We start from the raw sequence: 21,695 nt of genomic DNA on the forward strand, positions 1-21,695 counted from the left end.
AAGGTGGTGCAAAAAAAGGTGTTATTTATTTATAACATTCTTATTGAAACAGAGACAAAAATAGAAAAAAAAAGCAAAATAGAAAAAATCTGCAGGTTCACAGCAAGCAGCCACCTCCTCTGTTCTTCGGACAATGGGTCACATAACCTTATAACAGGTTGTAATCTTGTGTAACAAAAGGCAAAATACACACGCGAGACAAGCTTGTGTTCTTGTCGTTACAAGCTTGCTGATGAATTAATTGATTAACAGAAACGTTAAAAAGTCTGAAAAGTAGTGATTTAAACACACAAAACAGTGGTGACGTTGTTGAAAAGGGTCTAGAGGAATGAAAGGGGAGTGATCTGTTCTTGCTGTATCTCAGCCTACCTTTAATTTCTTATCCATATCATTTTTTTATGCTGTGCTGTAATATCTGTATAGAGGAAAGTCTGTGTAGATCTAAAGCTTTGCACAGGAGTCAGTCAACTAAACACTTAAGTTGAGGTGAAGTTTTGAACCAACAGCAGCACCTGATAGCTGTGGTTCACCTGGAACACAGACAGAAAATGACTACAAACATGTATCATTCTAAAAAAAGCTGAATTCCCACTGGAGGGTTAAAACATAACAAATCACCCTCAACAATCAGGCTGCTTAACAGGCAATAAAAAGACTGCAATATTGCAATTTGGTGATATTTCTGAACCTGCTTTTTATAGTCATTTCTAATTTTGTGTTCTGTGTTTGTGTAACAAGCCAATATAATAATAATAACCAGTGAATGGCTTCCTTCCTAAAAAATAACCTGTTACCTGTTTTGCAGCTTGTTGACACCACACAGGTCTTTGTTGTGTAAATGTATTTTTGGAGCGCTATAGATAGAAAGCAGGTTTCAATGTGGGGGAAAAATAAATCTAACAAGCCCCAGCTGACAAGTAGCTTATTGACCCTCATCCATTCATGAATCAGCCCAGCATGAATGAATCTGTAAATTGCTCGGAACAGCAGATAACAGAATGGGAGTACAAAATGAAGTAAAGTCCTAATGTGAAGGATGTCATGTGAGCAGTTTTTTGAAACACCTGGTCAATAGTGGTGTATTTTGAGCCACATTGCACAAGGACAGAGAGGGAGAAGAGGACAAATGGACCAAGTCTAAGAAAAGAACAAGGTACAAACGTGGGTTATTGGTTGGTAATGAAGCCCATTCAGCACATATGTTCTTCCCTCCACTCTTGCTGTCTCTGTCAGAACATCAACCCACTCTCTGCGTTTATGCAATACCTCGCTACGGCCGCTCATCTTGAACATATGTCCGGATGTTATACATTCAGATCAACACTTGAGCTGAACCAAACCCATCCAAATGCTCTGTCCACGTTCTTTGATCTGTGCTCGACCTTTTTTCTAAAAATGGGGGGTGAGAGTTAATTGAGGGGGAGCAAGACAGAGAGAAACAGGGATAGGGTGGCGGGGGGTAGAAGATAGGGAGGGAGTCTCAATGAAAGATCTGCTGCTCGGAGGTCTCTCATGATGTAACACATCTACATCACGTTACCATGGCAACCCTGCATCAGCACCAATTTACTGTGGGGAGAAAGAGTCAGTGTCTGTGCTGGTATGTTACTGTACAATACTCTGCATGTGTCCACCACAAAAAGACAATACTTAAAAAATAAAAAATTAAAATATCAACATTAAACACTAAATTAATATTTGCTAGTGACCATGTGCCAAATGGAAAATATTGTGTTCTGTTAGTCAGATGTTCCTGTGGCACATGCACCTTTAAAAATGCACAAAAACACATGTTCTCATACCGATCTTATCCTTGTACACGAACACCTCCAGTCTCACACAGTATAATATAGGCTATATGTGGCAGACTCCATCCTTAATAGAAATATCTTGGCTATTTACTGAGCTATTGTCCCCATGTTCTCCTGTGAGTCTAAGTATAATCCAGGGACCTTGGGGAGACAGAGAACTTGAACACAACTAAGAGCACTAGTGAAAAACTTCTGCTCCCTGTTCTGTGCCTTGGCTGCTAAAAATAAACTGGATATTGAAAAGCGAAGAAAAAGGTACAAGGCTACTGGCTCACAAAGCCAAAACCGAGAGAAGGGAGGCAGCGAGTGATGGATAAAGGCAGGAGGTGAAGAGCAGCAGTGTGGGTGGAGCTGTATGTGTGTGTGTGTGTGTGTGTGTGAGTGTGTGGGTGTTTGTATGGCTCATATTCACAGGTTGCGTCTGTCTGTCGATGGATCCGTCAGGCTTTAAATCTGACAAAGTGACATGAAGTTAGAAGTTGGAAGGTGTCAGAGTGCGAACTGACCAGCTGATAACATGCATGTTAAACATTATGATTACACGCTGGGACATTTAGTCCAGTTCTTCTACTATGTACATGTGAAAATGACTAAATTGTTCTTATTTTGTCACATCCACAGCCTTATAACAAAGTCACTGTGTCTATGTACCTATCATTTATCTATATATATCTACAGTTTTTGTGAGTCTTACCTCTATGGTTGATCTATTTATCTTAACATGTATTTAGTGTATATATTGTACTTGAATACATTTACCATCATCAACAGTTTTGGACTAACAGCATCATCACTTTCAGTCACAACAACTTGATTGTTTTTTTTTGTTTTCTTAGATTTAGTTTTCACATTGGCTTTTGTTGCTGTTTATCTCTTGGTTGTGTTGTGCTGCTACAACACAACTTTTAGTCTGAATAAAAGAAATGAATCTTACATTTTCTATACTGCTTATTATGATTATTTAGGTTCATGAGGGGGCTCAGCATGTCCCACAGCAGTAATTTTCTACGAAGGGGTCAAGACTCCTGCAAGGGGTCACAACATTTTGAGTGACATAAAAGGGACCACATTCCTGCTCCTTGTGTTTTTGCTCTCTCTCTCTCTCTCTCTCTCTCTCTCTCTCTCTCTCTCTCTCTCTCTCTCTCTCTCTCTCTCTCTCTCTCTCTCTCTCTCTCTCTCTCTCTCTCTCTCTCTCTCTCTCTCTCTCTCTCTCTCTCCACATACATATATACATATATATACATATATACATATATAGGTGTCTTACAAGGTGTCAGTGAGTACAGTTTCCTTCACCATCAAAAAGCACTCATAGCACAACAGAGTCAGAAGACAAGTTTCTGAGTGGTCATAGTAAGCAAGTCTCAGTTTCAACTGTGAAGAGAAGACTTTGAGTTGCAGCTAGAAAGCCATTGCTAAGATGTCAGAATAAGAAAAAGAGGCTTGCCTGGGCCATGAAACACCACCAATGGACTACTGAAGACTGGAAGAAAGTGTTATGGACTGATGACTGATTTGTACGCCGTCGAGTAGGCGAAAGGATGGTTCCTCAGTGTGTGACATTAATTGTCAAATATGGAGGAGGAAGCATGATGGTCTGGGGCTGTTTTTCTGGATCCAGGGTCGGCTACCACAGCATTCTGCAGTGCCATGCAGTACGCTCTGTACTGTACTATCAAGAAGGCAGGACTTGTCTAACATATGCGTCTATTTAAATGAACTCTGAGCCATCAGTGCACATTTTGGCGACAAACCAGAGGACACCAGTCTGACCCAGCATGTGTAAGACGAGTTAAGCTCCCAGGGGTTCAAGTAGGACCACATCCTGTCCTGATTGTGGGCAACCTGAAGCACAGAGTACATGTTGTGGCCTGTTAGTAGCTGATACAGCGAGACTTGTTGTTGATCAATTCCCTCATATCTCCAGTGCTATCTGTGCCAAGACACATACAAACTAGTTTAATCGAATAAGACTTAACCTACGTGGACTCCCTCTCTTACTGTTCTTGATCAGGTTGTATTGACACTACTTAAAAAGAAAATCTGAATGTTAGCCCCATCTTGAGGGCTGATGTTATGATGTATAAATGTAGCAACAGATCTCAAACATAAGAAAGAAAGAAATATTGAAAGTGTCACATTTAGTGTCAGTGCAGCAAATCAAATAACAAATGAATTAATATTAATTAAAGTTTAGCTTCTACATTTCCATTTTTACACAAATAAAACCCAATTTAGATATCAGGTATGTATAAATTCTCCAATTGGCTCGTGAAATCTAGTTTTTTTATTATATATCTGGTGGTCATTTCACTGGCCTGGCACAATACACATAAACACTGTCATACAGGAAGAAGCAATGCAACAGATGGTACTACTTTGGACGTCTATCAGAAGCTAATTTACAACCCTAGTTTCTGATTTAAATTCAAGTTAAAACAACTAAACAAACACATCTTTACAAGATTATATATATATATATATATATATATATATATATATATATATATATATATTTATGTTTGTGTGTATTCATATGTATTATGTATTCATATATTAGCAGGAATGTGTTTGTAAGTACACTACTAAGTATGTAGTAGAACATGTCCAATTCAGTTCTGTGTGTTCCCAGTTGTCTGTCTCTACCTCTCTGTGTCCCCAAATTTCTGTCTCTTTTTTTTTTCTCCTCTCAACTCTCCTTTTTACTCCACATCCTCTCTCGCTCCCGCTCGATGCAGGAGTGGGAGGTGTTGCTAGGCGACAGATTAGCTCCTTCCTTTCAAGAAGCAGAGTGCAGACCTTGACTCTCTGGGTGTAAAAATAAATAGAAAGAGAAAAGACTTAGAGAAAAAGGACCAGTGTCTTTCACCTCTGGCATGAGAACCACACTTTTTTTAAGGTTATGTATGTATTTTTTTTTGGCATTTTTTTGGCATTTACCGGACGGGAGGCAGTGAAGGGGTAGATGGAAAACAAGGGGAGAGGAAGATGGGTATGACATGCATTGGGGGTCCCTGGCTGGGTTTGAGCCAAAGATGCTGCTTTATGTGACCTCTGCTGTATTCACTTGGCTACTGGGGCACTGTTTTTCCCTGAAAGTAAGTCAATACAACCCCCCCCCCCCCCTTTTTTTTACACCCTCATTTCTGGCACTCTTCACCCTGAAGTGGTCCAAAAATAATTCACTTATTTATATCCTGTTTTACATTTGAGATGAACACAGTCTACCATCATCATCATCATAATCATCATCAGTACAATCACTGACATTGTTATGAATTTTCATAACTCACACCATGATGGAGCTGTTGTAGAGACAGATTATCTATCCTCTCTGTTCCCTGTGATGTGATGACTAAGGTTGTGGAGGAACATGCAGCTCATCCCTCATCCGCAGTTTCAGTCGCTGCCAACGGCGACCGGAGCTGTGAAAGTCACACCTGTTGGTAAGCCAGCTGCCCGCGACTGTACGAGTGTTTGTGGACAGAAAGACCCAGAATATTCCTGCCCTTTGTACATCAGCTCAGTGTGTGAGTGTGTGAGTGTGTGAGTGTGTGTGGAGGACAATGACAGAGCGTACGTGTTGATCAATGAGTGTGTGATTGTGTGGATTACTGAGTATAATGAGAAATGTGACTGAATGTGTTAATGTTAAAGGGTGAGCAAGGTGTGTGAATGAGTGAGTGTTGTATGCTTGTAAAGTTATTTAAGGGCAAATGTATGATCTGGGGTATCAGGCTGTATAAACAAAACTAACTTAACAAAATTTGATTAAAGGGTAAAGGTACGAATGAGTGACTGAATATGAGCGAACAAGACAGTGAAGTGACAGAGTGAAGGTATGGATAACAGTGAGTGAATGACTGTTAGAAATGTGAGTAAATGGGTTGGTGAATAAGTGAGTGATTGATCCATTTTTGAGTGAATGAGTTAATGTGTGGGTGAATCAATCTGGGTGAATAAGTGAATGCGTGAGTGAGTGAGTGAGTGAGTGAGTGAGTGAGTGAGTGAGTGAGTGAATGAGTAAAAGAGTGAGTAAAAGAGTGAATGTATGAAGAAAGAGAATGAGAATATTAGGGTGAATGTTTGTGAAAGATTGAGAGTGTGCAAGTGATTGACCGGTGAATGAAAGGTAAATGTGCAGATAAAAAAAAATTAGTGAGGATCTGAATGTGTGTGAGAAAGAGAAGGAGTGAAAGAATGAATGTATGACAGTGAAATGGTTGAAGGTGTGAGTTAGTGAGCAAACGAATGTATCCATAATAGTGAGTGAGCAGATGAGTGACAGAGTGAATGTATGATAATAGAAAACAAGAGAGAAACTTAAATGAATGAAAAAAAAGTGATATGTCAGTGCATGAATGAGTGAAAATGGGCAGGTCAATGCAGCAGTGACACTGGTCCTTGAATGTGATTGTTTATTACTCATATAGAATATGATGGTACTACTATGACCTATGACTTTTGATTTTCTTAATATTTTTTTCCAGCAAAAGCCTGTCTTAGTCCTTTTCTCTGTGACTGAGTGAACGGGTGAGTGAATGAGTGAGTGATCAAGTGAACAAGTGAGGGAAAAATGGATCCATGAGTGGGAAAATGAGCGAGTGAGTGGCCGAGTTAATGAGCCCGAATGAGTGATGGTGCTAAAGAGGGATAGAAGACTAAATGAGCCTCCACATGAATATTGAGACAAACAGGAGTTTCTGGCACAAAGACGGCACACTAATTGGATTCATTTGAGTCCATTTGCTGTCAGGGAGACGAGGCACTCATCCCTCCGACCCCTCGCTCTTCACAGATCCGCCTCTCCACAGCCATGTTCTTCTCCGCCACCCACCTATGATACCAACACAGCACCGTCTCATAATGGCAGGGATTATCATGACAACCGCAACAATGGCAGCGCTTGAGACAACAGAGTGTGTGGGACACCGGGACAGCTTAAGTACCTACGAGACTGCTGGGTGGAAAAAAAACAAACAACTTTGAGTGTTCTTCTTCTGGGAGCTCCTGCATAAAGATGTGTGCTATTTTTGCCCAGAGAAAAGTCTGCCAGTGCTGCTTTTCTTAAGGCGTTCTCTGAAAACACTACATCTTAAAGAAAATAGTGTCTGCTTAGTCACATAAAATCCAGTTAAAATGAGACTCATATGTGCAGCAGCAGACTGGAGCAGGGTGGAGATGTAAAGCTCAGTTACTCCTACTTAATACTGCTAATCATTCATTTGATTGTAAATGTTCATATTTTTCATACATTGTTCACATTATTTACCAAATCTGAGTGCAGAGGATAGTTTTGTGCTATTCAAAGAATCACTGTATGTTGAGTTTCACACAACATAAAAATAATAAGATGTATATATTTATGTGTTTTGTGAAATCTGGGGAACTGTCAGAACAAACACAAACAGGGATTTCTCCTCTAAAATGACATTAACTTTGGAAAACATTGTCTTGATTTGACTTGTTCAGGCTGCTGAAGCCTCAGATTACACTAACTTTAGATGCATTTTTGATTTTTACACAGACTGACTGGATTTTGTCTTACATTTTAATGATTACAGTAAGGAAAAACTGTTTCAGCCTTATATGGGAACCTGTCTGTAGTTTTAGGACAGATTTGAGAAACTATCCTGAACCAGAAGTTAAGTCTTGTTGTGATTTAACTGCATAAAGCTATATCACATACAGGCACTGATTTCTTTCAAATTTACAACAGCAATTTGGCTTCTTGGCTTGCGTTCATTTTTAATAATTAATAATTATAAATTCTATTTATATTGTCCTTTTTGGGGCACTCAAAGATGCTTTTTAATTCCCAGTTGAACTAATAAATATCTTAGTTAGTTGACCCCCCACCCCCCATTTAAAAAAAAAAAAAGCTATTTTGTCCTTCTTCTTCTCTCTACTTTCATTCTGTACAAGTTGTGGGAGATTTTGGGTGGAGTGGGGTTGGGGTTTGGATAAAGATATGGTAGCAGTCTCTCTTTTCTATGTTTTTTTTCTCCTTCCCTACGCTGCCACTGTCTCTATGCACTATTAACAAAACCAATAAAAAGAATTGTGAAAAAAAAAACCAAAATACAAACAGGAAAACGTAAATTCAGATGATGACTACAACAAATTAATTGTTTGGCTAGATTGGTTTCCTCCCTGCTCCAAATTAATTACATAATGATGGGTGTAAATGTATTGAACAATGGTGACTGTGTGTGGAAATTGCCAATATAAAGCGAACAACTTCTGGCAGCTTAAATGCCTGCTAGGAAAATATGTATCTTCTTTTTTCATATGAGAGCAAGACAGTGGGGGAGCAAAGCACAACAACTCCTCAGAAAGTTCAGAAACATATTCCCGTAAATCTGAAAAAAGGATGTAGAGAATGATCCAATGAATATGTGGTCCAGTAAATAACACAAACCATACACATAACAATCTAACACTGGCATGGTCCTTTAAGGATGATGAGTTGGAATCTGTCTGATGGTGTCCATGGTGACGGCCAACAATGTCGAACAGAGTAATATTGCAGTTATTCATCCTCTGGAAAATTAACTTTTAAAGATTGTTTTCTGTCATTCATTTCTTTAATGATGGCCAAAATGAGATGAGGCCACAGACTTATGATGCAGTGGATTTATTTTTTGTTTGTTTTTTTTACAAGAAAAGGAAACACTAGAGAGCTGATGTTGAACACAGTGAATATTTGTACTATTTCTAATGATGTGAAGAAGCACAAGACTGTGAACAGTTTGTTTCTACGAGCGCAACTTGTGGTGTATAATTCAATAACTTACCGAAGCCAAAGAAGCTGAAATATAAAGAAACCACGGAAAAACTGAGTAATTCTCAGCAGGTGATGGGTGGAAGTTTTTTCAAACAAGAAAAACGAAAGAGCAAAATGCCATAATGCAGTGTGGAGCTTTTCCTGAGGAAAATGTCAGGAGCCTGAGAGTTTAGTGCTGCATGAGACAGAAGTGAAATCACAGCAGCAAAGTATGAAAGTTAATCCAACATCATTACCTACCCTAAACCCATATACATGTAATAATCAGCAGATCAAACCAATACATATCAAATCTGACTGTAAATCAGATAAGGACTGAGATGGTTACAACTATAACATAGACAGGCTGTGTTAGCTGAACTTGCAAGAAAAAAGGAGGAAAAACTTGTTTGTGAAGGAAGAAAGTTGACTGAAAAACAAAAGGGAAGATGGGAGCTCAGTGCAACGAGAGAAACACAAAGTGATGAAAAGCAGAACATGAAAAGAAATGTGTATGAAATGTGTGAAATGTCAGGCAGAAGTACTGAAACTGACAAATTGAGTTAGCATTTAGTTTTTAAGAATATCAGTGTTTAACCTCTTTCATTAGAGAAGAACACCAAAATCAGACATTACATTAAATATTTAGGTACACACACAAGCCTTTACTGCACTGAAAATGTAAGTGTTTCATAATTGAAACAAATAATGATTTTAAATGGTGACAAAGTGATGCTAAAATCCCAAGAATTACTCCTGCAGACCAGATTTAATAACATGCAACTGTTTACTGAGACCAGAGTTCCAAAGCAGAGAGGTTTGTGGGAAGTGAAGTTTAGTTAATATGATTATAGATTAATCTCATGATTATTTTATTAGTTTATTATCTTAATTAGTTTATTAATCAGTTAGTCATAATATCTTCAAAAAGTCCTAAACCAAAATATATTAAGTTCACAAAAGAGAAAGTCAATCTGCCACCAAAGAATATTTTACATTTTTGATAATTAATAAAACATTATTAATTCATGTATTATTAGAATAGTTCTAGATGAATTTCCTATCATCTATAGTTCCAGCTCTAAGGGAGATGTAGGGTAATCTCTCATATTATTTATTTCCATGCCCTCTAACAATAATCACTGTTATCTTTGGAAATAAGAGTCCATGTAAATATTCTCTGTGACTCTACTGTAGTGACTGTAAGTAATTTAACTTACCTGTCAAATCTTTAGTTAGCCAAATAAAGCTATCCTATCTGCACCGTTGTAGTGTCATTAATCTAAAAATAACAATTTTAGTGTCTGCAAGGAACTCAACAGGTATTTTAAATCTCAAGAAAAGCAATGTCTTGAAAGCAGATGTATGAGACACACTGTGGTTTTCAGTTTTTGCTCTTTGGACATCTTCACCTTAGTAAAGCCCACCTGTGGCTCTTTCACTCTGTAGTCCAGCACCCAGACTCAGTCCATCACATCCAGAAGGAGGAGTATTCTCTGGATCTTTGACACCATGTTGAAGCAATATCAAATCAAACTCAAAGGTTGTTTCATGCACCTAAAACAGAGAGCAAGACCCAAGTTTAGTCCTTTATAGTTAAACACCCCTCTGAGTGGACAGGCTTATGAACAAGTATGATGCTGCATCCACAATGGCCAAAAGGAAAACTGATGTTGCCGTCCAGACACATTACGGTTTCCGCTTTAGCAACAGACCAGTGTTTAATGTATTTGTCTTTGCTCTAGGGGCACTGCTCTGCCATGCAATTGTCACGGGGTTGGTTTGTGTTAAAAGCCGAAACAATAATTTAGTTTTAAAATGTTGCCAACAACGCCACCTAAGTTAAGGAGCTTAGGACTCCATAATTGCAGATAGGCTACAGGTTCTTTTTATCAGGACGGAGCAGAGTTAAAAAACCACATAAAAATATATAAAGTTCACCAGGATTTATTGTAAAACAGTCCAAAGTCTTTTCCCAGTTCCAGACCGTCCTGGAGGTCCTTCCCAGGACTGGATGCTGATTTTCATTCTCGGAGATGATGGGGGGGTGAGACCTTCTTCCTCCTCCGGATCTACTCGTTCCCTCAGTCCGGTACTCCGCCTGTAGACACAGAACACAACCGCCAGCCCTCTGTCGACACACCCGTCTACGCTCTCACTCCCTCCTCTGCCTGGCCCTACAGCTGGCCTTCCCAGTGTCTGCATTTTATATTTGGGAGTAAACACTCACGGTTTTCCTGGGTGATAACTGAACGTCATTCACCCAGGCTGGAGTAATTACGCCGACAGACACGGGCCGCTGCACTTCAGGTAGGAGGATCTTTCTGCGATGGTAGGTTCTCGGTGGCCTGCTGGTTCTCCGGCTGGTTCCTCATCTTCTCCTTCTCCGGCCTCTCTGGCCTTCCTTCGTCTCTGGCTCCTCTCTCTGGCTCCTCTCTCTCCCTGACGTCTCTGGCCTGCAATAAAAAGGGTCATACCTGCAAGCTGCCAGCTGTGGCTTGTTGCACTGATTGTCCGTCAGCTGTGGGATGTTCAAGGTCAGCTCGGAAAAAGAAATTTCAAACATAATTAAATCACAGCAAACCAATATATTAAACTGACCCTGTCACATCCCCCCACAGCTAACAGTTGGCAGTCTCTGCAACAGTTCTCACAGTCTATAGCGCTCTGGTGATATTCACCGTCGTACAGGTGCTTCATTAACTTCTGCAGGCATGTTGGGGCAGGCACACAGAACATAGGCAGTTCTGCTGGTCTTCCTCCAGTCAATTGTGAGGCTGGGGGTCATGGCTGTGGCAGGGAACCTGCACACAGTCCGAGAGAGTTCCTATGCAAAACCCTCTCCCTTCCCCGGCGTCTCTGGCCTTCCTGGCTCTGGCGTCTCTAGCCTTCCTGGCTCTGGCCGTCTCTAGCCTTCCTGGCTCTGGCCGTCTCTAGCCTTCCTGGCTCTGGCCGTCTCTAGCCTTCCTGGCTCTGGCCGCCTCTAGCCTTCCTGGCTCTGGCCGTCTCTAGCCTTCCTGGCTCTGGCCGTCTCTAGCCTTCCTGGCTCTGGCCGTCTCTAGCCTTCCTGGCTCTGGCCGTCTCTAGCCTTCCTGGCTCTGGCCGTCTCTAGCCTTCCTGGCTCTGGCCGTCTCTAGCCTTCCTGGCTCTGGCCGTCTCTAGCCTTCCTGGCTCTGGCCGTCTCTAGCCTTCCTGGCTCTGGCCGTCTCTAGCCTTCCTGGCTCTGGCCGTCTCTAGCCTTCCTGGCTCTGGCCGTCTCTAGCCTTCCTGGCTCTGGCCGTCTCTAGCCTTCCTGGCTCTGGCCGTCTCTAGCCTTCCTGGCTCTGGCCGTCTCTAGCCTTCCTGGCTCTGGTTGGGGCAAGTTGCAGGAAACCGGGAGAGGGCATCCGCGTTGATGTTCTCCCTCCCAGCTGGGCTACCCAGCGTTGCTCCACTGCACCCAACCTGGCAGACTCGGCCTTTTGTGTCCACATGCATCCTCCTCTAATAACAGGGCGTCCTGTCGAAGGGCATTGCAGACTCATCAGGGTGCTGGCGGCATATCTCCTCCTCAATGCTTGAGTTCCAAACTTGTGCCCCCAAAGTTTGGTACCCATGGTGCACCCAGAAAAACAGGCATTATCATCATTTTTAAAACTTATAAAAATGGTAAAAGCCACCAAAATAAAAGTGTAAAACAATACCTTGGTTTTAACTCTGCTCAGGTACCTGATCCTGCCGACAACGCCAGAAAATGTCACGGGGTTGGTTTGTGTTAAAAGCCGAAACAATAATTTAGTTTTAAAATGTTGCCAACAACGCCACCTAAGTTAAGGAGCTTAGGACTCCATAATTGCAGATAGGCTACAGGTTCTTTTTATCAGGACGGAGCAGAGTTAAAAAACCACATAAAAATATATAAAGTTCACCAGGATTTATTGTAAAACAGTCCAAAGTCTTTTCCCAGTTCCAGACCGTCCTGGAGGTCCTTCCCAGGACTGGATGCTGATTTTCATTCTCGGAGATGATGGGGGGGTGAGACCTTCTTCCTCCTCCGGATCTACTCGTTCCCTCAGTCCGGTACTCCGCCTGTAGACACAGAACACAACCGCCAGCCCTCTGTCGACACACCCGTCTACGCTCTCACTCCCTCCTCTGCCTGGCCCTACAGCTGGCCTTCCCAGTGTCTGCATTTTATATTTGGGAGTAAACACTCACGGTTTTCCTGGGTGATAACTGAACGTCATTCACCCAGGCTGGAGTAATTACGCCGACAGACACGGGCCGCTGCACTTCAGGTAGGAGGATCTTTCTGCGATGGTAGGTTCTCGGTGGCCTGCTGGTTCTCCGGCTGGTTCCTCATCTTCTCCTTCTCCGGCCTCTCTGGCCTTCCTTCGTCTCTGGCTCCTCTCTCTGGCTCCTCTCTCTCCCTGACGTCTCTGGCCTGCAATAAAAAGGGTCATACCTGCAAGCTGCCAGCTGTGGCTTGTTGCACTGATTGTCCGTCAGCTGTGGGATGTTCAAGGTCAGCTCGGAAAAAGAAATTTCAAACATAATTAAATCACAGCAAACCAATATATTAAACTGACCCTGTCACACAATGTGCAGCAGAGATGACAAACTCATGTCTCTCATTTCTACAGGACCTGCAGGATGCCAATTAAAGATAATGAAAACTGTACAGATTCATTAAGAGAGCTGAGAGTATTTTTTAGAGGAACAAAAATGCTATTCAACTGTATTTTCAGGTGCAAATTCATCACTCCCCTCTGATCATCTGGTAACATTCTGGTTGCCTTTGGGACATTACCAATGATGAAAATACAGCTACAGAAGAGGAAGCAGAGACGGCTGAGTCATCCAATAAGAAAACCAAAGAAATACGACACAAAAACAGACCCACAAGCACCTGAGCAAGAAGTAAAGAACAAAAAATTAGACACAGATGGACTGAAACAAGCAATGCTGAAGGTCTCTAACAAGAAGCAGGGTGTTTCATCAATGAGTTGCATATTATAAAATGTCAAAGTAAGTAAACAGTGGCCGAAAACTAATCAACATATTTTAATAAATGTGTCCTTGTCCTGTTGATTCTTCTTTCATCAAGTTGAGGTAGAATAGATAATAGATCAGGTTCTGTATCCTTTAGAAATATTTTGTTGTATTATTTGTTGTATTGTGCACATAAATACTTGTTTCCATCAGTGAAGGGGAGTATTGCATTGACTTTAATTCCCTAGAGGCAAGTCTTAGTGATTTAAATCTGACAGCTTATTACAGTTTTTGGATGCCTGTCTCATATTTAAAATACTACATGGGCTAGCACCTCCCCCTTTGAGTGAGTTCATAGAGCTGAAGGGTAGCAGTGGCAGGGCGACCAGGGCAGTCACCAGGGGAGACTGTGTTATACAGTATAGGCGCAGTACGTTTGGACAGACAGTCTTCTCAGTATGCGCTTCAACCTACTGGAATACTCTCCCTACTGATGTAAGAGAGTGCACCAGTTATCTATCCTTTCAAAATAAACTTAAGAGATGGATTAAAAATAACCAAAACTGTAATCATAACCAGACTACTATATAACCTGCACTGTAATTTCTTGCTTTGCATGTCTGTCTGTTTTAAACAACTTGTTGTTTTCATTGTGCTGATTTGTCACTCTGTCTTTTTAGTTGTTTTTTTTTAGCTTTTTTATTTATTTATTTATTTATCTTTCTGTCCTGACTTGCCAAGGGACAACAGATGAAAACTAGCTATTTTAGCTAATTCCGGTACATTTACATTTTAATTTGAAATGTTCATGAATGTACACTGTCCCCTTTTATATAAATAAACTAAAAAAAAAATCTATGTAGTAGAACTTTAATTTCAGCCGCAGAAGGGAGACAAATTCTCCAAAATATGTCATGAGCAACAGACACACACACACACACACACACACACACAGACAGACACAGACACAGACACAGACACAGACACAGACACAGACACACACACACACACACACACACACACACACACACACACACACACACACACACACACACACACACACACAGACAGACACAGACACACACAAACACATTTGCAGAGATTTTAGATCAGAAAGTGATAAAGAAAATGTGTGAAAACAATGTCTCCATGCAGTGAACATATTTGCCATCATCTCAATAAAAATGGTCATATGTGTTTGCAATTCGTCCAGATGAAACTTGTGTGTGTGTGACACCAGAAGCATAGATAAAAGTGTGTGTTTATGTGTGTGTGCTCTGCTCAAGGCCTGCCCATGGCACAGGCCAAATAGGCAGTGACCTAGTGCACTAAATGAGGGAGGGGATGCCCAATGAGTTTCTTCCTCCATTAACTTGCATTGGTTTTCATCTGTTTGATTTTTAAAGTCTTACTGTTCAGTCAGGTTTCACAGGACAGCCACTGGACTTCATGTGCTACTTCAGCTGATGTCACCAAACACTCACTGAATGGCACCTTGACCCCCACTTGCCTTTTTGTCACAGTCTCTGTTTAGACTGTAAATTGTTTCCTCTGTGTTTTGAATAGATGACTTGACCTTTTGCGCTTTATAATCATACTGAGTATATGTATGTAAAACACAACATAGCCTGGATGGGTCTAAAACACTGGATTTGTCCATAATTCCTAATGGCTGACCTGAACTAGAAGGACTTTGTCTGGGCTGGAGGTACCATTATGTCAATTGATTTTAGTGAATTCATATTTGCAGTTCTTGGACGGGAAGCTGCTCTATTTTTGGGACGGGGGGGCTCCAATCTAAATCTTTTGGGGCTTCAATATAAAATCTCGCCTAGGGCACAAACATATTCAGGACCGACCCTGATCCACATCTGAAGCACATACTACAAATCTATTTCTGGGCTAAGACTGAAATCTCCTTTCTATAAATAGGACGATTGGAGCTAGATGCGGGGGCGCGCCTCGCAGTCCTTGTCTCGGTCACCAGTGAAATCTATTTTTAGCAACAACACGGCTTACCTCACGTGAGACTGGTGACAGGTTTGCAGGTTGCGCAATAGCCCACTGCCCGCTGCGCGCGCGTCAAACTTATTTATGAATGTCATTCATTAAAATGACTTTACTTTTCATTAAGCTCTTGAAGATCCTCTCTGTAAATTTGGAAGAAAGAGAAATCAAAGCTCACACAGCTCACATATAAACGTCGTTTGTTAAACAGTAGACAGCAATATTAAAATGATCATATTTTACATGGCTGCTGCTTTTTGATGGTCTAATCGAATCAAATCGTCTAATTTGAGGATCATATCAGACTCACTGGTGCCTTACTGGTCAAACTGGTGTACCAGCAAAACTGTCTGGTCGTTTTTTTAATGATAACATTTACTGCTATGAATGCATTATCAAAATCAAAACTCACCTCCAAATTCATTCCGTTTGTCTAAGAATATATTGTTCTATTGATTGTCATTTCAGTCTACTTCGCATCATATTTAGAAATTAAGACGTTTTCTGAACGGAAAGAAAAAAAATGTAACTGCGGCTAAGAATGAAATGCGCCGAATTCATGTCTGCCAGCCTGAAAAACTGGCAGCTCTCGGAACATTTCTGTATAGGATTATGCAGTCATTATTGTTTTCAACTGCTCAGACCTGATTTCCATTCATAAAAGGCGACGGAGAGACGGAGCGATGTGAAACAGCCTCAGCATCCATGTCCGCCTCCTGTAACAGCAGCTCGGTGACTGAGCATGTTGTGTTTAGCAGCTGCTCAATCCATCTCACATGTTTAAGATGTTGACAGTGAATGTGCTCAAAATGAATTGGTGAATCGCACCTAACAAGCACCTGTCGTGTTTACTGACAGGTCAGGGGCAAACAGTGACAGGTAGCCTACCTCGGGTGCCAGACATATAAACACAGAGACCTCTTTCGTATGCAACCCAGTCTTCCCATCCCCCTTCCTGCACCCCTCACCCCCCCCCTCCTCCAATACACCGGAGTCCGGTGACTCCGTTTACGTTTTACGCTTGCTCCACCCCTTACTCGGTTTTGTCCAAATCGGGCTTTTTGCGTCGCCGGAGCTCCCGATTTCATCCCTACGTCATCACCGAGTAGAGGGAAGAGCTGACGTCGAGACAGAGTCACCGAAAGGAGAGGGCACAGGAGAGGGAGGGGGAGAGTTTCACCATTGCGAACACTGATATGAGACATATCTCTCCCCCTTCGGCCCCCCCTTCTTCTCCACCCCCCTCCCTCCGTTTTACGTCGGTGTTGGTGCGTTGGGAGCCCCCCTACTCCGACGGAGTCCCAGGCTATATAAGTGACCCGCGAGCAGAGTCCCTCAACCAGATTTACGGGTTCCAGGACTTCTGTGCGAGAGACGGCTAGCCCAGCCGCCTATTCACCTGCACCTCCAAAGGGGGACAGACATCCAGCAGCCGGCCAAACCTCCAAGCTGGACGCCGTGGCGGAGCTAAAGCAGACGGAGACAGGACAGGAGAAGGTTTTTTAAACCTTGCTCTGGAAGAAAAACAAAATAGCTGAGATGAAAGTCCAATAACACACCTCAGAGCTTCACCACTTTGACAACCTGTCTCCTAACACACCTCGGAGACAGGGCACCCCGACTTCAGCCGAGGCACGACGTCTTACAACACTCCGCTCGCAACTCTCCAACTCACAACTGGAGGAATTTCCGATAGTTCACCGCAAACAACCGGCCACAATGTACCGCTCAACCAAAGGAGCATCCAAGGCTCGACGGGACCAGATCAACACTGAGATCCGGAACCTGAAGGACTTGTTGCCCATATCCGAAGCAGATAAAGCGCGGCTCTCATACCTGCACATCATGTCTCTTGCCTGCATGTACACCAGGAAATCCGTCTTCTTTACTCAAGGTAAGCGCGAATGTACTCTGAATAAAACGACCTGTTGATGAATCTCTTGTAGCACTGCTGCAAAGACCGACTGCAGTTCCTTACAGTGGTGGAATCAACAAGTGTTTTACTGACACTGCAGGCAATTGTCTTGATAAAAATGTGATTTTGTGATCAAATACTGAACTATTGATCGTTAATCATCAATGTAGAAGCTGACAAATGTGTTTAATAGTATTATTCGCTGTCCATGGTGCTGAAACGCTTTAGCACCAAAAATCAGCCTTACCGCTGTCCACGGTACTGAAACACTGCAGACACTATTTTTCTACTGCGGGGATCGCGTATAATGTGATAAGTAAATCAGATCAACCTTTTGTTAACTAATGTGGCGCTTTTGTGTTCTTTCCTTTCTTTATTTTTCCTTTAGAAGCGGGAACTGCTGCTGGTGTTGGAGAGAGTGCACAGTTTCTGTCTTTCCACGAATTGTCGGAGTTTATGCAGGCGCTGCCGGGGTTTCTGATGCTGCTGACCGGGGAAGGGAAGCTCCTGTACCTGTCAGAGAGCGTCACCGAGCACCTCGGACACTCCATGGTGAGTACACTATTTTGATTTATGCAATATTTCTCATAGACGTGTTCGAGCTTCACTTTGGGCTTCATAAATAACGTTTTCGTTTGAATTTTTTCAGGTGGATCTTGTGGCACAGGGAGACAGTGTGTATGATATAATCGACGCCTCAGACCACTTAATCATGAGGACCAACCTGTCAACCTCTACATCACTTGAAACAGGTAAGACAACATGATAATATATTATGTTCAAAAGCTTTCATTATTTTTTTTTTCCAGGAATATGATTTTTAATAAATCTCCCACCGTCTTCTTTACAGATCGTCTCTTCCGCTGTCGTTTCAACACATCCAAGTCCGTGCGGAGGCAGAGTGCTGGGAACAAGCTGGTTCTGATCCGAGCTCGCTGCCTCATCCCCCCCTCCTCCGCTCCTGCTGCCGGGTCCTACTGGACCTCCAACCCTGTCTGGGTGTGTTTCTGCTCTCCTCTGGAGCCCCACCCGACCCGCACCGGCCCCGGGGCAGAGAGGGAGTCAACCTCTACCCCTCCCCTGACTGACACCAACTTGTTCCTGGCCTGTTTCCACTCGCAGCATGGCCGGGACATGAGGCTGCAGACTGCCCAGGATAGGTGAGTTCCCACAAATAACGCCCTATCACCCACCTGTTGCTTTAATATGAACTGATAATATGTGTATGTGATAACTAAACGGGTAAAACGTGATCCTGCTAACACATCACCACCCACTCTCCCCTGCAGTGTGAGCGCCTATCTTGGCTTTGATGTGACAGCTTTACGCTCTTGCTCCTGGTACAGCCTCCTCCACCCACAGGATCTGTCACATGCCTCTGCTCAGCATCGCAGCCTATGTAAGTGTACTCTTCTTCAAACGTACCTACCATCACACACCATATTACAACCGTACATGCCCACACATTTACACACATTGTGCCCACAGGCAACATCCACACAGTGTAAACACTATGATGATTAATAGGATTGCAAAACAAACTGATGCCAACTTGTGCTGTGACTGTCCCTCAACAGTGAGAGAAGGAGGAGAGGGCAGAGCTGAAATGGTGGTGCGTGTGCAAGCTCAGGACCAGTCGTGGGTTTGGCTCTACATGGTGCTCCAGCTGCAGCCTGGAGAAATCCCCATCAGCAGCAACAACTACATCATCAGGTATGTACTGCCTCTTTTAACAGCACAAGACTCATCAATTTGGAAACAAAACACTGATAAACACCCCCCCCCTCCCCCCAAAACTAACTCAATGTTTCTCCTCTTTTTCCTTTCATCTCTTAGTGAGTCTGAGGCTTGGTCAGTGCGTCAGCAGCTCAGCTCAGAGCAGACCCAGCTGACCCTGGTTCTGAGTTCTGGTACCTCCCAACAGGAGAGTCTGAGCCTTCAGTCCCCAGAAACCCTGTCCAGCCCAGACCAAGTCTTCACCCCTGGCAGCAGCGGCCTATCTGCCCAGTCCTTTGACTTCAGCACTGCTGGCTGCAGCGTTGGCTCCTCTGATGAACCAGGGAGCTCTGCTGCTGAAGCCATGAGGCTGGAGGGTGACCCTCGCTCCAGCATCTCCTCTCTGGAGGAAGAAAGCTTATTTCAGCAGCATCCCACTGAAAGCCCCTCAGCTGCCTCCTCTCCCACTCCAGTCACTGTTGAAACAGTAGCAGACTTAGACTTTTTAACCCAGAACATTCTCCTGCCACCCTCCTTCCAGCTCGACCCTCCACTGCCAGCTCTCCCCCTGCCACTCCCTCCTGTGCCCACCCCACAAGCTCAGCAGAGCAAAGAGTTTGTGTGCACACCACCCTACACACCACAGATCAGTGGAGCTAGCTTCCCATTTGGTGAACCCCTCTTCAGCTTTGACCCCACCGGTACAACCACTCCTCCTCCCTCTGCTACCACAGCCACTGCCACCACCTCCATGGCCCCCGCAGCTTCCTCCACAGCCCCACCAACTACCGCTTCCAGCCCTTCTCCCCCCACCACCCTGTCTACCAAACTTGCCCTTGCACTACCAAACCTCACCACTGACCTCCTCTTCCCTATTGACCCCTGCAGTGGCTCTCTTTATGAGAAATTGCCTCCTACACCTGACAGCCCTGGAGATGGTGACTGCACAGTGATGACCCTTCCCGAGGTACGGGGTCCTCTGTATGTAGATGTGCCACTAGGGCCCCTCCAGTGTCCCCCTGAGGGCCTCCTCACCCCTGAAGCATCACCTGGTAAACAGCCCTGCCTCTCCTTCTTCTCCCTAGAGCGAGAGAGGGAGAAGGAGAGGGCAGAAATCTCCCTCTTAGCTCAGCATATCAGCTCACTGGCAGAGGGATTCTACCTGGATCCACTCTTGTCCAAAGTCTCTCCTCCCTCCATGTCACCCTCATCCTCCCCTCCCTCCCCCTTCCTGTCTCCTGCCATAGAGACCACTGATATTGATTCAGTCCACATGCTTAGGGAGTTTTATCCCATCAAAGCATGGAGAGGTCTGGACATTCCCATGTTCCTCGATGATGATGACTCTCTGTTTGAAGAGAGCATCCTAGAAACCCTCATCCAAGACGACTTTGCTCCTCCCCAGTCCTCCATCATCTCCTCCCCCTCCCCCTCATCCTCCCCTATGCCCAGTCCTTCCAGCCCAATCTCTCCTCAAACCCCAGTGTGCTGGCACCAACCCTCCCAGTTTGAGGGAGTGGGCCACTTCTGTAGCGTCCAATCGGCGCAATGTAACTCCATGGCTGGGTGCGGGGCGACTATGGCTGCTGAGGCTGGGGCAATGGCGGAAGGGGAGGGGCTAGCGGAGGAAGCAATGGAGATTGAGGTGGTGTCATCTCCTGTGTCCTCTTGCTCCTCCATCCCAGCTTCCCCTCCCCTCATTCTCACTGCCTCCCCAAGCCCCGCTATCTCCACACCCATCGCCTCGCCCTTGCCCGCCGTGTCTTGCACTCAGTCCCTCCTGGAGGAACTGGCCGTTCTGGAACCCATGTTTGGGGCAGGTGCCTCGATCGCCCCTGGCTTAGGGCAACAACCTGAGTTGTATCAACTCCAATGTCATCCATCGCCACAGTGCTTCCATAAAGGTGAGAGTCGGCCTCTTTTTTTCCTCATTTTTAGTACATTTTTGTTAAATGAAATGAGAAAACATTTTCTGAGGATGCATTACTAATTTGTTTTCTCTCTCTTTTCCATTTTTTGTCTTTCAGATGGGAGTGGAAGTGTTCCTCCGTTCTAAAATAAGTCTGTGACTTACTTCATTAAGTATGGCATATTGTCATATTTTGTGGAGCCCCTTTTACTGAAAAGTAAAAAATAATTAAGTGTATAAATATACATAATGTATATACAACTTAAGGACTTTAACTCCTACATGTCTCCTAAGAACAAAGATTGGCTTTATATTTTTGTTCAGTCATTAATCTGTATACTACAAAACTGGTGCAACATTTACAAGATGGTGCAACCATATGGACCCATAACTGACTGGGTTTTGAGTCCATGTGGTGTCTTCTCAGCTTTTCTGTAACACAAGCTTCAGATATGATCAGACAGAGAAACCTCTCTGAAATTGTAAGCGCTGTTTAACTTCCAGACATGCATTTGTATTCACTCATAGTGAAAAATCAGTTGTGAACAAAAAAATCATTTCTTGCTATTTCAATAGGGAGATGAATTATAGCACTTTTGC

The 21,695-nt window shown here is 43.5% G+C and overlaps 2 protein-coding genes across 2 annotated transcripts in view; one reads left to right on the forward strand and one right to left on the reverse strand.

Moving 5' to 3' along the window:
- The window catches only part of atl3 (atlastin 3), a 90,524-nt gene that overhangs the window by 61,090 nt on the left and 7,739 nt on the right, over positions 1-21,695 (reverse strand). The window lies entirely within an intron of this gene.
- Positions 17,275-21,242, forward strand: npas4a (neuronal PAS domain protein 4a). Its single transcript, XM_053323432.1, has 8 exons — positions 17,275-17,449; positions 17,859-18,022; positions 18,120-18,222; positions 18,321-18,630; positions 18,760-18,869; positions 19,048-19,183; positions 19,307-21,090; positions 21,214-21,242. Exons 1-8 carry the CDS (start codon positions 17,275-17,277, stop codon positions 21,240-21,242), a joined length of 2,811 nt encoding a protein of 936 aa, XP_053179407.1.

Source organism: Scomber japonicus, chromosome 8 (genome assembly GCF_027409825.1).
Source record: "Scomber japonicus isolate fScoJap1 chromosome 8, fScoJap1.pri, whole genome shotgun sequence".
In the NCBI taxonomy this organism is placed as follows: domain Eukaryota; kingdom Metazoa; phylum Chordata; class Actinopteri; order Scombriformes; family Scombridae; genus Scomber; species Scomber japonicus.

Coding starts and splice junctions, on each gene's coding strand:
- npas4a (XM_053323432.1), top strand. CDS start 17,275: ATGTACCGCTCAACCAAAGGAGCATCCAAGGCTCGACGGGACCAGATC. Junction 18,223..18,320: donor CTCTACATCACTTGAAACAG/GTAAGACAACAT, acceptor TCTTCTTTACAG/ATCGTCTCTTCCGCTGTCGT. Junction 21,091..21,213: donor GCCACAGTGCTTCCATAAAG/GTGAGAGTCGGC, acceptor TTTGTCTTTCAG/ATGGGAGTGGAAGTGTTCCT.